The sequence below is a fragment of the Phascolarctos cinereus genome, unplaced genomic scaffold, assembly GCF_003287225.1.
Source record: "Phascolarctos cinereus isolate Bilbo 61053 unplaced genomic scaffold, phaCin_HiC Scaffold_5;HRSCAF=322, whole genome shotgun sequence".
Lineage (NCBI taxonomy): Eukaryota > Metazoa > Chordata > Mammalia > Diprotodontia > Phascolarctidae > Phascolarctos > Phascolarctos cinereus.
This window is the reverse complement of record NW_027555958.1, coordinates 34,575,937-34,593,050: the sequence shown is the minus strand read 5'-3', so window position 1 is coordinate 34,593,050 and position 17,114 is coordinate 34,575,937. Positions and strand designations below refer to the sequence as shown.

Below are 17,114 nucleotides of genomic sequence, written 5' to 3'. Positions count from 1 at the left end.
CAACTGGCCCTGACTTGGATTGAGGAGAATGAGTGCCCCCCCATGCCAGCTCCACTTTGCCCTCGATTCCCCAACCCCACCCAGCTCTATTGCCCAGCAGGAGGGTCAGGTGGTTTGGCAGGGGGACAAACTGCACTTTTCTTCTGCCAAAAAAGGGCCTGGCAGGGAGGGGACTGAGTCCCTATTGGGCAGCAGCTATCTCACAGGATTAGAAGCTCTGAAGTATTCAAGGTGTTTCTTCTCCCCACCCCAATTACCCACCACCACAGAAACACTGAGCAAACTGGACAAGCAGTCCCATCTGCTGAGGAATTATTCCTCTCCCCAGCCCCACCCCCTCCCATCCTTTAGGTTTCTTACCCAGCCAGCTCACTCCTCTCCTTCCCATTGCTGCCGCACCCCTCCCCACCATGACAGGCGCTCCTGGACTATGGCTGTAAGTAGTGTCCTGGGGACAAAAACTTTGGAGAGTGTGGCACACACACCAGGGTGGCAGGAGGTGCCCTTGTTGCTATTACATCGATTTAGTCTGCGGTTTCTTGGCAGAGATACTGCACTGGTGTGTCATTTCCTTCTCTAGCTCATTATGCAGATAAGAAACTGAGGCAAACTGGGTTAAGTGACTTGCCCAGAGTCACACAACCAGTAGTGTCCGAGGCTGGATTTGAACTTAGGTCCTGACTTCAGGGCTGGTCGATACTTTTGCTAATACTTTCTGGCTATCCCTCCCAAATGACCTTAGACTGTATACAGCCTTAGATTTCTCCAGTTTCTTGATACTGTATTCTGCTTCCCCCTCCCCAAACCTTCAGTAGTGCTGACTCTCCCTAATCATCAGCCCCCACCTCACCCAGCCTCAGGTCTTGTCTTCTCCCCCCAGGGTGCTCCCTGCCTCTGCCTTCTGCCCTCAGGATGCCCCGTCCCTGTAGCTCTTTCCCTTCCATTTGCTGCCCCTCCTCACAATATGACCCCTGCTTTCTCCTCCTTCAGCCTTGCTCCCATCCCCCCTGCCCAGGATCCTTCTTTCCTGAGAAGTCAAACTAAATTGATGAATATTTATCAATCACCATTGAATAACACATTCAGGCCTGGATGCTTCAGCTGGAAAAGGGATATCTTCCTCTGTTAGGATGTAACAATGGATGGGTGGATGGGTGGATGGATGGGTGGATGGATGGGTGGATGGATGGATGGATGGATGGATGGATGGATGGGTGGATGGATGGGTGGATGGATGGGTGAATGGATGGATGGGTGGATGGATGGGTGGATGGATGAATGGGTGGATGGATGGGTGGATGGATGGGTGGATGGATGAATGGATGGATGGATGGATGGATGGGTGGATGGATGGGTGGATGGATGGGTGGATGGATGGGTGAATGGATGGATGGGTGGATGGATGGGTGGATGGATGGGTGAGTGGATTCCCCATCCACACTGGGAGACCTATTTTTTGCTTCCATCTGCTCACCAGAACTCAATCTTTCCCCTTTTCCTCAACTCTCCAAATCCTCAAAGTTGGTTCTTTCCTCTAAATCTCTACTCTACTCAAAAGACCTTGTTACCAGTTTTAAGCAGCAAGAATCCATCCTCCTCACATATTTCTAAGCATGAAGACTAGAGGAAAGTCATGCCATGAGCTCCAGAAGGGGCCATCTTATAGAAGGAAAAGCAAGGATAGATGGTTCATTAGGGGAATTTTTTGGTTGGGAGGTGGCACAGGACAGCAAAAGTGTCTCTCTGGCCCCTGAACCCTCTCTCTACTCCTGCCCCTAGGAATCCAAATGTGCCTACGTTATCATCCTCATGGCACTCTTGTGGTGCACGGAGACCCTGCCACTGGCGGTCACTGCCTTTTTCCCCCTCATCCTCTTCCCCATGATGGCCATCATGGATGCATCAGAGGTGAGTCTCTCTCCTCACTCCCACATCTCCCTGCCCATCCAAACTTGCACTTCCCGAGAGGGGTTCGGGGGAGAGTGGGAGTCTCAGAAAGGGTTGGGTGGATAACACTACTGGATAAGAAGCAATCACAAACCTTTAAGAATGTTCAATATTTTTAAAAAATACTTGGGATGTGCACTCCTTTGTTCCTGAGAGGTTGTTATTATTCCCATTTTTCAAATGACCAAACTGAGGTTCACGGAGCCAAAGGGACTTGCCCAAGATCACTCAATTTGATGACTCAGGATTCACACAGGGCATAGTACTGAAACTGTACATTTGTATTCAGTACAAAAAATATTGTATTTGGAGAGAGGAGAAAGTATTCTAGCCCCTTCACCCAACTCCCCACCACATACATACACCATCACCACCTGCCATTTAATTGCTGTACGATCTTGGGAAAGTCATTTAACTTCTCTGGGCCTAGGTAACCGCATCTGTAAAATGGACATAATGACAATTTCTTTGCCTAAAAGCAGGGGGCCAGAGATGTCCTCTGGGAGTCCCTCTTAGCTTTAAGATCAATGACTCAATGACAAGTAGCCCAGGGCTTTCTATTACAACCTTGCAGATAAAGGATTGGGCCAGTAGCCAGCCTTTGTCTTTTGGGAATGGGAGAGGAGACCCCTGTTAACTGAGATGCCTCCATGTGGCTGGAAAGCACTTGAAATAAGAGAGCCCTGTGTTCCAGTTACTCAGTTACTTACTATCTGGATGACCACTGGCAAATCACTTAACCTCTTCTGAGATTCATCCATGAAATGGCAATATTATCAACCCTGAGGTGCTACATAAGTAGCAGTTGTTATTAGCCTCAGGACCTACTTGGATTATGATGACATCCAGAAAAAACTGTCACTCTCTCCTTTCCCAAATTGCCAGCAGCCAGTGTGATGTGTGGCAGAGCGGTGAAGGAAAAAGGGGAAGGGGAACTGGAGAAAGAAAAGTCGGGCTAGGCGAGTCTGAGACTGATGCTCATAAGACTGATTTATTTTCAGAGGTTACAAGATTATATAGAAAACAGCTTTGTACCATGAGAAATGATCTACAAGCACTAATTGATAACATAAACAATCTAAGCAGTTAAAGATCCTCATTTTCTCATGAGAAAGTAGTTTTAATGCCAAATTTCTTTTTGTTTTTGTTTTTGTTTTTTCTAGGCAGTTGGGGTTAAGTGACTTGCCCAGGGTCACACAGCTAGTAAGTGCCAAGTGTTTGGTCTGAGGCCGGATTTGAATTCAGGTCCTCCCGATTTCAGGGCCGGTGCTGTATCCACTGCGCCACCTAGCTGCCCCCACAAATTTCATATCTATTGTTTCCCTGCCCAGTTCTTAGTATTCTCTGCCCGAATCAGCCACCTAGTCTCAAGGCTGGGCATGAGTAAGAACTTAGAATCAACAAACCATAGCAAACAGAGCTAGGGCAAGAGTCATGGGAGCGTTTATCCCGAGGCAAGCCTCTATACCGTAAGTACTGACCCCTAAAGTCCATAAGGACTTAGAGATTTTCCATAATGACCCGGCCTCCCACATCTTCCCCCTTTTGTATTTGTTAATTTAAGTTTGTGCAATTGACTCATTATTGGTTTGATGGTAACGTTTATGAATCTTAAAAATAATGGGAAACGAAAACAAGAACAAATTAGGCCAGTGCCATAGAGGAGCATATGCAAAAGCAAGGATATACTTGAAAAGGGTGAAAGTTGGTGTAATGTAGACAAGATAATATTTGCTTTTTTATTGGCGTCAATCCCAAGACAGGGACTATTTTCAATGTTGGAAGTAATACCATGAAGGGTATTAATATTGAGGGTAATATTAGAATTGTGCCAGGCTCCCAATAGGCAAGCACATATCTTAACCCATGAGATATTAGGATCTGAAGCATTATAGGGTAGCGGAGTAACACAAATATATGAATATCTGTAATCACATCGCAAGAGCAACCTTGTTTTCAAGGTTTCTAACTCATCTCCTAAATAGAATACTGATTGCTCTAATAAATTGACTTTATACAACATATCTCTTGTTACATTTTAAGTGCTAGGCTTATATTTTTTTGCTAAGTCATTTACAAAGTGTGCAGTTTGAATTTCAGATTGTAGCACAATAAATGAAACAGTAGTAGATACAATAAGAGAAGCAACAGTGGTTAAACCAGTAATAAGGAGACCAATAAATTGTTTTGATTGACTTAGGGAGGAAGTAATAATTTGAGGGTCATGTTCGCCAGAGTTCTGGAACTAATCATGTGAGATGTTAGTAGGGAAAATAGCAAATGATGATTATTCTACCAAAAGTACAACATAGTCATTATTATCAATACATTGTTTGAGAGTACAATTGACACAAGTAACATTCTATTCAAAAGTAGTATTAGATTGAGTAAAATTTACATATTCATTAGATAAACTGGTTTTAAAAAATGATGTAACAAGAAAAAGACAGGGTTCAGTATTGTTGCTAATTTTTTTTGTAAAACATATAGGTGTCCTAAATGCTAGAGATCTGAGGGTAACTGTAACATTGGCTCTGTCCTGGAGGAAGGGGTATTCGTGGCCTTCGAATATGTGAGTGCTATTAGTATATGTAGTTCCCAATTTGTCCATATATGTGAGGGGTCCCAACCAGGGTGGAAAAGGAAAATAAGTCCAGTGCTGAGCACTCTGTACATTACACACTTGAGCAGAAAGTAAAGCTACTGTTGCTAAAACTCTACAAGTTCAGGAGTCTTCCATCACTCAATGAGAGGGAGCTTTCACTTGACCCCATGTGGGAAGGTGACTCTTCACTGTAGATTGGCTCCTTATGCCCTTTCCCCAAATCATCATACTTTGCATTTGAGCTGTGAGTTGTGGTACACGCTCTGACATTTTTCTCCAATATCCAGACAGGTTTATCAAAGTTTTCTGAAAAAATACAAGCATACCCTCGTCCCCTCATTAGTAATGGATCCAGTAATGGCTCCGGGCCTCTGGATGTTTATTTTTCTCAGACGTTTTTGGCTGGAGTATACCCATCTTTATTTTTAAAAATTAATAGCCAATTGTTGATGAGGGGTAATAGCCCAGATACCCCCTTTTTTGTTAAAGAAGAATAGGTTTAATATCTTTGGTTTTAATTATATAGCTTAATAAAAAGTTAAGTGTCAGCATTTTGGTGAAACTGGGAATGAGAATTAATAGCTTGCTGTATGGTAGGGGTTAAAAGTGTTGGATAGAATTATAGTTGAGAATCAATAATGGCATTACTTTCAGTAAGAGGTTTAGAAAAATATTTTGAAGAAGGAGAATCAGAGCACAAAGTTCTGCCTCCTGGGCAAAGGGAAAGGAAGTTTGAATTACCTTGTGACAATGTTGAAAAACGTAATAACCAGCCTTTTCACTACCTAAGCTGTCAGTAAAAGCAGTGAGCACTTGGGGACAGGGGCTATGGGAGGAAGAAGCATTCTCCTCCAAGCTCCAAAGGGAAGAGTTTGCCAAAGGTGAATCTTATTTGGAAACTATATTGACTCTGCATTGGGTGCTGAAAGAATGGGGTTAGATCTAACAATTTTGGAAATACCCATGAATAATTAGTAAAAAACGTTAATATCCTAAGAGATGGTAAGTGATTATCAATATGGCCAGAAAAAATAGTAATAGCAACTTGCCAATCCTCTGAAGAGGAAACAAGAGTGTCTATTTGTTTTTTATTATAAGGTTGATGAATAACTGAAAGTAAATTTCCTGTAAGTTGAAGATATCTTTTATGAATTTTTATTATTAAATAAGCTACCATTGTAGGATAAGGAGTTATAGAAGACTGAAATAAAACTCCTGTAAGGGACACTGGAGTACTAAGAATGGCACCTTGTACCTCTTCATTTAAAGAAATACGGATGAGTTGAGTTTCAGAAATTTTCTGTTCAACTCAATGAAGTTCCTTTTTTGCCTCAGGAGTTAATGTCCTAGGGGAATTTAGATCAGGATCTTCTCTAAAGTGTAAAAAAGAGATTAGCCAATGGTTCTGTAGTAATTTGGAGTGCTGGTCAAAGCCAATGAATGTATCCTAAAAGTTTTTGAAAATCATTAAGTGTTTTAAGGCGTAAGTGTACTTTTTGTGGCTTCACTGTTGTTTTGGTGACAATATGACCTAGGTAGGAAAATGGAGATTTTTCTTGAACTTTTTCTTAAGCCCATATTCCTGTAAAGCTAATTAAAGTTGAGGTAATAAATGTGTGAGTTCATTTTTAGTGGAACAGCTACAAAATATGCCATCCATATAGTGTATTATTTTTGTGTTGGGAAATTTTTTCCTAATTGGTTGTATAGCTTTATTAACAAAATTTTGATACATTGTAAGGCTGTTTTTCATGCCTTGAGGAAGGACTTTCTATTGAAACCTGATTGCAGGTTGTTCTACATTAACACTGGGTATTGTAAAAGCAAAGCAACAGTTGTCAGCTTCTTGCAATAGAATAGTAAAAAAGCAATCTTTTAAATCAATAACTATCAAAGGCCAGGAAACAGGAATCATGGTGGGTGTAGGGAGACTGGATTGAAGGGTCCCCATAGTCATTATAGTGTTATTAATAGCTCGGAGGTCATGAAGCATCCTCCATTTCTCTACTTTTTTTTAATGATAAAAACAGGTGAATTCTAAGGACTTGTAGAGAGTTCTATATGTCCTTTTAAAAGTTGTTGTTCAACTAATTATTTTAATGCAAAAAGCTTCTTTTTTGTCAAAAGCCACTGTTCCACCCAAACAGATTTATCAGATTTACATTGCATTTTATCAGCTTTATGGATAGGAGAAGCACAAACAGCAGCCAGAATAAATTTTGGGAGGGGGGCAGGAGAAAATAACAGTTCCCATTTGAGGTAAAATATCGCGCCCCCGCAAATTAAGTGGAACTAATTGGGTTTCAGCTATCTTTTATTCTACTAGTTTAAATTCATCTTAGTGAGGTATCTGAGGGTGGTAAAAAGATTGAATAATTGATTAGTGGTGATCTTCGAGGCAGGCTAAAGCTAATTAATATCTTTAAGAAATTTTTTTGAAAATTATTATGAGTTGTTAAGGAATCTTGACTAATTTGTAATATTTTGGGGGTCTAATTGTAGACTGTGAAACAATATATCTAAAGTAAGCAAAGGGTGATTTCTTTTGTACCTTTTCAGGGGCAATTATAAATCTATGAGATTGAAAGGCTTGTTAAAGCTTAGGCATTAATAAGAAGAGTTGCTAGTAGTAGAACAACTGCAAAGTATATTATCCATATAATGAATTATTTTTGTCTGAGAATTTCTCTGCCTAACAGGTTTGGTAGTGTTATGAACAAAATTTTGGCACATGGTGGGAAACATTCTTTCTCAAATGAACACAATGGGGAAATTTCAAATACTGATTTAATGGAGACAACTATACCCAAATTCAAACTGAAAACAAAATTAGTTATAGTCCTAAGAGTCTTTTATCTCAAACAGCAAGTTTCACTAATCATAGTTTAAAGCCAGATTCAGTTAATTTTATTCTCATAGAGTTGTAATAAGTAATAAAGATTTAGTAGGACTCACATATGAAAGAGATTTCACTTAACATCCTTTTTTCTCAAATTTAAACTTGTCCTGGTGTGAAAGTCAATTATTAGAAATCATTTCTATCTATTGTACATAAAGTTGCAACTTCTCAGTAAGCCAAATTAATTGTTTAGGAACTCTATAATGCAAACAAGTTCTTTTCTCAGGGCAGAATGACCTTGCCCACACAGATGGTTGCTAGGAGCCTTTGGCAAGCTTACAAAACAAAGGGAATTGTCTTGTGCCCCTCCTTTTCACTCATAAGTAATTAAAAATTCTAGGTTTTAACTTTAAACAGTAACTTAATAACTTAATTAACAATCTGGTAATTTTCATAAGTGATAGTCAAATTATTTTAGCTATAAGCTGTTTTTTAATTACAGGTCAAGATGGAAATACCTGATTTTCTAATTGACAGTTACAAAACATTATAAGAAAAGTTTAGCAGGGCTTTATAAAATAATTTAAATATTTTACCACAATTTTCCACTGTCCTTCAGTTTCTTTTAGTTCACATTTTAATAACATCCAAATTATTAAAAATTGCTTGACATAACAATACAAAAGTTTGCCAATTGGAAATAATACTAGATTTTTAAAACTTGAAATAAACACATTACCAATTAGAATGAACTAAAGTATCTTTTGGTTGTGTTCCAATACATAAAAACTTTTCTTTTTAATCTGAGGGGAAAAATTCGCCCTCCTTTCCTCTATCTCTTTCTCTCTCCCACACCCCAGCCCCGGCCAAGTTGGGCGCCACAACCCGACCAAAGCTGACGGGAAGAGAAAATTTTCCAACAACTTATCTTTCTTATCTGTCACTTCACACCCAAAAACTTGGCCAGAGCTTAGAATGCAAAGTGAGAGAGAAAAAACATTTTCCAACAATTCTTTAAAAGTTCCCAAATCTTTTGCTCTCAAACTCTCTGTTCACACTGTTCATGAAAACAGATTATGCTTTTCTTTCTACCATACTTTTCTCATTTCTGCATGCTTAAACTTTCTTTGCCTTTCACCAATCATATAACCTAAATAATAAAATATTTTTCTCTCCTTCTCTCTCCCATCCACCCGCTCCTGGGAGGCGGCTGGTATTAGGGAGGGAGAAGGGGAGACAGAAAACAGCATTCCCCTGGAATGCTATTCTTGCTACTTAATTGCAAAGGTTATCAGATTACACACGGGGACACATCAATCATACCACACAGATGAACACAGGACAAATACATAAAAAATATGACAGGGAAAATCCAAAAGCTCAGAGGGGTTTGCTAGAAATTCCTTGCACAAATCAAATAATATTCATTTTTAATTTTATTTTTTCTTTTCATGATTTTCCAGATGTTATGAAAAACAGGGAAAATCTTCCTTAAGGTCTTGGAGAATGAATTTTCTCCAGGGAGAACATACTTTAACCAAATGAGAGGAAAGAAAGCTTGAAGTTGTAGTTCTCTATTTTTAAACTGAATCTGACTCATTTTAAAGGAAAGCAGAGAAATCCCTGAATAAGCCTAGTGTCGTGTTTCTTTCAACACGACTACATCCCCTTACCTCTTCCCATAATTGTAGTGGAGGTCTGATTCGGTAAGGTGCCGCTGTGTCTCTCTTAACTTCTTCTACTCCCCCGGGGTCTACAACTTTCCCATCCAAGGATCGCGAGTCCCTGTTCCGGCGCCAACTGCCAGCAGCCAGCGTGATGTGACAGAGTGGTGAAGGAAAAAGGGGAAGGGGAACTGGAGAAAGAAAAGTCGGGCTAGGCGAGTCTGAGACTGATGCTCATAAGACTGATTTATTTTCAGAGGTTACAAGATTATATAGAAAACAGCTTTGTACCATGAGAAATGATCTACAAGTGCTAATTGATAACATAAACAATCTAAGCAGCTACAGATCCTCATTTTCTCATGAGAAAGTAGTTTTAATGCCAAATTTCATATCTATTGTTTCCCTGCCCAGTTCTTAGTATTGTCTGCCCGAGTCAGCCACCTAGTCTCAAGGCTGGGCATGAGTAAGAACTTAGAATCAACAAACCGTAACAAACAGAGTTAGGGCAAGAGTCATGGGAGCGTTTATCCCGAGGCAAGCCTCTATACGTACTGACCCATAAAGTCTATAAGGACTTGAAAGATTTTCCATAAGGAATCGGCCTCCCACAACAAACCATCCCTCAGTGTCTTTCTCCCTCCCCATCCCTAGGCTAGAGGAAAGTCCGTGAAGGGTTTGACTAGGGAGGGCATTTTTATTGCTCTTCATAATTGAGTTTTCAAGGCTGAGTTGGTACAATTTCAAATGCCCATAGAGACTCTGAAAAAAAAAATTCCCTCTAAACATTTTGTACTCTAACCCCAAATAGTCAGATGACATCATAATACTCATGTTTCCTGATTCTTGACATTTTCTCAAGTTTATTTGGCCATGGAAATCAATGGGGCTTGCAACTTGCTGACAGAACCTATACATCTGAATAGGGGATGAAGGGACAGAGTGGTTAGGGCAGGAAATGTCTCAGGGATAACAGGATGGGATGGGGGACAGGGAGCAAGAAATATTGAAGCTGAAAAGGAGAAAGTGACTTTGCTATACACAGAATTCCATGTTTACTGTTTTAGAAGGGAAAGTATAATGGTCATTGATTTTGCTCATGGAAGCCCTATTCAACAGATGAAGAACATCAAGATTCCACAAGAATTAGAGGCTTTTTGGGTGGGAGGATGTGCAATAGGGTCATTGGTTTGGTTACTTTGAAGATCGTCCCGTTTTATGGAAGCTGGGCAGAACCCTTTGCAATTTGACAGAAATGAGATTAATGAAGCTGGTCTTTGGCTCATAGGATCACTGATTAAAGACTGGAGGAGGCCTTAGATGTCACTAGACCAGTGATACCGGTGGTATCAGACTCAAATAGAAATTGGGGCCACCAATGAGTGTATGAGGATCCCTGTGGGCCACATATTAGCTTAGTTTTACAATGTAGCGTTACCTGTTTTTTATTGTGTTTTGCTTTGTTTCTGTTCAATGTTTCCCAATTATATTTTAATCTGATTGGGGAGGGCCCTCAAGACTAGGGGCCTTTGGTCAGCAGGTGTTTGACACTTCTGGCTAAGTCTACCCTACCCTCCCATTTTACAGATGTGAGTGAAGTAACTTGCCTAAATCCACACAGCTTATTTGTACATGTCAAGCTCTGGCCCAAATTGACTTGATATATGAAGCTAACTCTCAAATCTCTCCTCTCTTTGGGAGAAGCACAAATCTAAAGCAATGATTAATCAGAAAATTATTCTCATTGGCTTTGGGATGCATTATGATATTTGCTTATTCATCTCCTCATTGTGTCTTTCATAAGATTTAAATTTAATATTTAAATATCTGAGTTCAATGAGTACATAGAACCATTCCTGGGGCAAGGGGAACCCAGCCTGAAATTTCACCTTGGATAATCCACAGAATTGAGGGTCAGACATGTTTGAAACTACAAGGCTGCTATGACCCCCAAGCCTATAGTTATCCTGATAGTTAAGGGGTGGGGGGGTGGAAAGAGTCTTCGCCCTTTCTGTGCCCTGAACCCATTTGGCAGCAAACTGGTGAAGCCAGGGTTTTATAGAGCCCTTCTCAGAATTATATTAAGTGACACAAAATAAAATACGCAGGATTACAAAGGAAACCAGTTAGATTGAAATACTGCTGTTGACATATTAAAATACAGATTCATGAGTTGCAGTCTAAGAAGCCCTCACTAAGAATGGGGCAGGGGTTAGTGCCCACTTTGCCTCTCACTCTCCTCTCTCCCCCGGGGGCTTGGCACCAGGTTTCCATCGAGTACTTCAGAGACACCAACGTCCTCTTCCTCGGGGGCCTCCTGATGGCAGTAGCTGTTGAACACTGGAACCTGCATAAGCGAATCGCTCTCCGGGTCCTCCTCCTCATTGGCGTGAGGCCAGCATTGTGAGTCCAGAAAAATGCCACAACCCAGGAGGAGCAGAATCTGGGCGGTTAACACAGCAGGAACTGAGGTGGGGAGGGTGGATGCAGGACACGGGATCATCCCCTGGTCTTCACGTGTTTTTGAAAGAGGCAGGGGATTACTATGGATAGGGTGCTTGATTTGAAGTCAGGAAGACCTAGGTTTAAATACCACCTCTGGTGCTGACTAGCTGTTTGTCCCTGGCAAATCACTTAAACTCTGCCTCAGTCTCTTCATCTGTAAAACAAGGAGGTAGGACTCTGTGGGCTCTAATGACCCTTCTAGTCTTAGGTTCTATGATGCCCATGCTCCACCCCCATCATTTGCCAGGAGTCTGGCATGCCTGGAAGAAGGGACAGACAGAAAGACAGAGACAGAGAGATATTAAAGTGTCAGTGCTTCCCTCATCTCTTACTGGAAAGAAGAGAAATTTATTTTATTGCTCAGTTGTGTCTGACTCTTCATGACCCCATTTTGGAATTTTCTTGGCAGAGATACTAGAGTGGTTTGCCATTTCCTTCTCTAGTTCATTTTACAGATGAGGAAACTGAGGCAAATAGGGTTTAGTGACTTGCCCAGGGTCACACAGCTAATAAATGTCTGAGTACAGATTTGAGCTCATGAAGATAAGTCTTCCTGATTCCAAGCCCAGTGCTCCATCCACCGCATCACCTGGCTTCCTTGATGCAGTAGACATTTAATGCTTATTGAATTGAAATCATTCTAACCTCATTTCCTCCCTTTCCTTCCTAGAGATTATATATGTATGTGTCCATGTATATATATATATACATATATATGTATATATATATATATGTATACATATATATATACACATATATATATACACACATTTATGTGTGCATATATACATATATAGCTTTTTTTATAATTCTGCAGGAATGGTCTAGGGGTGTCAGGCAGGCAGGGAGTACTGCTGTATATGGCAGAGGGAATTGCAAGCCATCCTGGGAGTAGTGAGTTGCAGGGTGGGGAAGGAGTGTCAGGGCTTGGTGGATGAGTGCTTCAGTGGGAGCTCAGACAGTGAGATGGTGCCCCAGTAACCCCTTGCATCTCCTTCCTTTGTTGGTCTTTGTGGTATGTGAAGGAGATGGGGTCTGCTTGGGGGTGGGTTTGTGGCCTGGCTGTGTGCACTCCTACACGTAACTTATACCCATGGGGCATGAGCAATGGTGAGAACTCTAGGGTTAATGCCAGCTAGTCCAGATTTCCTGCATCTGGGGCTGGGCTGAGCTTGCCCCTGGGTTTCTGTCTTCCAAAGGAGGGGAGGGGCCCAGGCAATCTAATACCATGCCTCCCCCTAGCTTGTTCCTGGGCTTCATGGCCGTCACGGCCTTCCTCTCCATGTGGATCAGCAACACGGCCACCACGGCCATGATGGTGCCCATCGCCAGTGCCGTCCTGGAGCAGATGCACAGAACCCCAGAGCAGAAGGACGGGGAGGCGGGCAGTGTTAACATCTCCTTTGAGCTCCAGGAGCCTAATTACCCTGTCACTGAGAAAGAACCTCAGAAGCTGTGTGAGAAGGGTAAGAAAAGCTCTTGGCCCCTTCCTGGTAGTGGCCTTGGCTCTGGGAGGAAAGGAGGACACAGGAACATACACGATGATCCCTAGAAGCCAGAGGAAGACTTCCCAAGACTGTCCAAGAGAAGAACAGCCAGTGTAGCCCTCAGAAAAAGGAGTTGTGAAGAAGCTGGGGAGGGGAGGTGGGAGACCCGCCATGTAGACCCAGTGTGGCGCTTACAAGCTCTGGGACATTGGACCTCTGTAAGGTAAAGGTTGGGCTCTAGTTCTCTAAGGTCCATCCACTCTAAATCTATGATCCTAAGGTCATTCTATCAAGTCCTTCCGAAGTATTCTATGATATGGAATCAAAGTAGAACCCTCCTGAGCTAGGAGCCCTCAGCTTGGCTTTAAGGGCAGAGAAGGAAGAGAAGCCCACCTCCTCCCACAGGGGTCCATTGGGCAATGCTCTCCACCAGGCTAATGGGCCCATCCTTATGTAGCAGGTGAAAGATGAAATCACTGAGGAAACAAAGGTTCGGTCTCCAGAGCACATCGATTTATTAAGCAATGCATGCCAGTTGCCAAACAGAGTGGGACCAGACCTCCTCAGTTTAGGTCTGGACCCCAAATACAGGGGGAGATGTTATTTTATACATTATGTTTTACATACAATATATTGTATACATTAAAAACAATTAAATAAGACTAATTAAAAGGAAATAATACAACATTAGGCAATCTGATTTCTAATTGTAGGAAAGATTGGGGACTTTCCAAATTGAGAGGGAGAAAGATAACAGGTGCAATTTTCTGAATTCAGAAAAAGAGGTGTTCCACTCCCCTCAAGTGTCTATAAACAATCAAAGGAACATGGAAACCATAACTGACTGATCAGTCCAGGGCTAGTTTTCAAATGAGACGTCTGGGTGACCTAAGATGTACAACTGTGAAAAAATTCCTTGTGTCAATCTTTGGAAATGCCCAAATTTCTGGTCAGTATAACCCAGGTTAAGGGTCTCTAAGCACCTACCAGAGGTGGTCCAGTTCCCCAGACATGCAGGGCTATGTTCAAACAATACGAGTTTTCTCCCAATCAAATAAAGTTTTGTCACAGTACAGAAGCTGAATTAAACCCATAATTGAATAGAAAGGGAACTGAGCTAGCTCCAGAATTGAGTCTCAAGATGAGTCAATGTGGTTCACTCACTTCCCACCATTAACCACTTGCTGTCCTAACCCCCTTAATGCCCTCACTTAAGAGGCAGCTAGGGATCCCTAAACAAATCTCAAACCACTTTTCTTCCTTCCCCTTGAAAAGGCCAATAGGGCCCCTCCCTTCTATTACATGCTGGAAGATCTTGGCAAGTATCTCCTCTTACTAAACTTATTACTTTACAGCAAAGGAAACTGAGGCTTAGAAAAATATGCCCTTTGCCAAGTCGTCTCTCAACTCCTAGGTCTCTTCTCTCTTACCTCAGCCATGCTGACCCCCTTCCTTCTCCTCCACCCCACAGATAGCAGCCCTGTCCCGCCATCAGTGCCACCGGATCACCATCGGAAGGAGAGAGAGCACCTCAAACTCTCCCAGGGCTTGAGCCTCAGTGTCTGCTATGCTGCCAGCATTGGGGGCATGGCCACACTGACAGGCACCGCTCCCAACCTCGTGTTACAGGGACAAGTCAACTCGTGAGTATGGGGCCCCAGGCACCAACCCCTCCAGGGCACTCTTGTGCTGAGATCTCCTTGTGGGGCCAACAACACTCATCTAAGGACAAGGCTATGTTAAATGGCCAGTCCTCCCAGCTCTATGATACACAATGTTCTATATTCTCGGGTCCCTCTCAGCTCTGATATTCAATGTTCTACATTCTAAGAACTTGTCCAGCTCTCATACTCCTGTGTTCTTTGTTCTAAGCTCCTTTCCACCTCTGATATTTGATGTTCCAAGTCCAAGTGTGTCTCCCATCTCCGATGCTCATGGCTCTATCTCCCAATGTCCTTCCCAGCTCCAATCCTCGGCATTCTTTGGGCTAAGGTCCTTTCCACTTCTGGTGCTCCCTCCCGTCTCTGTTAATTGGTGTCCTCTGTCTAACACTCAGTATTCTACATTCTAAGATCTTTTCCAGCCCTGGAAAATGAGGGAGCTGCATTAGATTCTAAATATGGAGCCCATAAACCAGGGTCTATAGATAGATTTCAAGAAAGAAGATAAGAAAAAAAATTCCATCTTTATTTTCACTAACATCAAACTAGGATTTTACATTTCTTTCAATTATTTAAAAAATCATGTTCTGAAAAGGAGCCCACATTCTTCCCCCAGGCTGCCAAAACTTTGTTGTGGTCTTAACAAGATGGTCTCTGAGGTTCCTTCTGGTTCTGGTTCTATGATCCTATGACCTCTTATGTTCTGTGTTCTGAGGTGCCTCCTAGGTCTGATAGTTGACATTTCCTAGCCCCTGCCACATTCCCTGTCCAGTCTTCCTTCCTACAGCCCCACACCCTTCATGCCCTCTACAATCAAGAATGAAAAGAGACCTTGGGAGATAGAGCAATGAGTAGCAGAGACAGAAGAGACTCTGGAACCTGGAACATTGAATAGCAGAGGTTAAAAGGACAAAGGACCAGTGAGATTTCCCCAAATCCCTTATTTCATCTCTTCTCTCCATGCATTTGCACACACTGACCCCTATCCCTGGAAGGCACTACCTTCTTAGTGAAATTTCTCTGAATCTTTCTATCTTCCTTCAAAGCTCAGCTCAGGGGCCCAGCCCTCCAGTCGGCTAATAATCAGTGTTCTCTCCCTCCTCAGTTTTTTTCCTACTATGCTAGCTGTATTCATATTGTGTCCCCCCAGTGGAATGTAAGCTCCTTGAGGGCAGGTTTGGCTTCTGCTTCTTCTTCTTCTTCTTCTTCTTCTTCTTCTTCTTCTTCTTCTTCTTCTTCTTCTTCTTCTTCTTTTTTTGTCTTTGCTGTCTCCAGAATCCAGCTCTATCCTTGCATGGACAAGCAGGCACTTAATGCTTGCCCATTTTCTTTTAACTAAATGGAGGGGACGTGATGAAATAAACATTGGGGATAGGCAGATGTAGGTTTCATCTGATCGCGTGCTCACACACACACACACACACACACATCCCCCAAATTTGGGGTTCCTCTGTCCTTTGCCTGATGATACCAGAGGAAGTCTTCATTGCTGAACATGGTGTACAGAGCCCAGACCAAGCTAACCCTAGCTATCCATTGGTTGGCAGGAGCAGACTGGAAGATTGTACCCTCTTAGTCTGTAAAAGGTAGATAGAATCTGTGACCCCTGGGTTTTCTCAAGTTAGGCTCAGCTGGTCAAGCTACCCAGAATTGGGCAAGGGAAGCAAGACCTTGAATGACCCCTGTGGATTAAGCAATGCGTGCCAATTGCCAAACAACGTGGGACCAGACCTCCTCAGTTTAGGATTGGATCCCAAATACAGGGGAAGATATTATTTTATATATTATATTTTACATACAATATATTGTATACATTAAAAACAAGTAATCAAATAAGGCTCATTAATTAAAAGGGACCCATACCACATTAGGTAATCTGATTTCTAATTGAAATAATCACTGTCACTCCTCCAACCCTATAGGCTGTTCCCAGACAACCCCAGAGTGGTGAACTTTGCATCCTGGTTCACTTTTGCCTTTCCCACCGTGATCATCCTACTGCTGCTAACCTGGATATGGCTCCAGATCCTGTTCTTGGGAATTAAGTAAGTTTGGGGACCAGTCCAAAGCCTCTAGAGATACCACCAAAGGGTCTGACCCTCAGGAAACTGACCATCAGGTCAGCGATCAATCGATCAATCAATCAATGAGCATCTATTCATGGCAGGCCTTGTGGTTGATGCTAAGGATACAAAGACCACGGTGAAACTCTCCTGCCCTTTAAGGAGCTTACACTATAGGGGGAGACAGCAGTAACCATTCCTGACATTTGTGTATAGCAACTTCGGATTACTCAAATAGATACAAAGTATTCCACAACCTATTATCTCATTCTCCCCATTTCACAGGCAAGGAAACAGAAGCCCAGAGAGGGGATTTATAGCTTGCCCACAACTAAACAGATCA

General features: G+C 42.2%; 1 protein-coding gene across 2 annotated transcripts in view; it reads left to right on the top strand.

Moving 5' to 3' along the window:
- The window catches only part of SLC13A2 (solute carrier family 13 member 2), a 47,289-nt gene that overhangs the window by 15,912 nt on the left and 14,263 nt on the right, over nt 1–17,114 (top strand). For both annotated transcript variants that reach the window (XM_020963374.2, XM_020963373.2), the window contains exons 2-6: nt 1,780–1,908; nt 11,322–11,458; nt 12,803–13,026; nt 14,519–14,690; nt 16,631–16,753. In XM_020963374.2, coding sequence (XP_020819033.1) covers nt 1,780–1,908; nt 11,322–11,458; nt 12,803–13,026; nt 14,519–14,690; nt 16,631–16,753 — 785 coding nt within the window. The remainder of the gene's footprint in view (nt 1–1,779; nt 1,909–11,321; nt 11,459–12,802; nt 13,027–14,518; nt 14,691–16,630; nt 16,754–17,114) is intronic.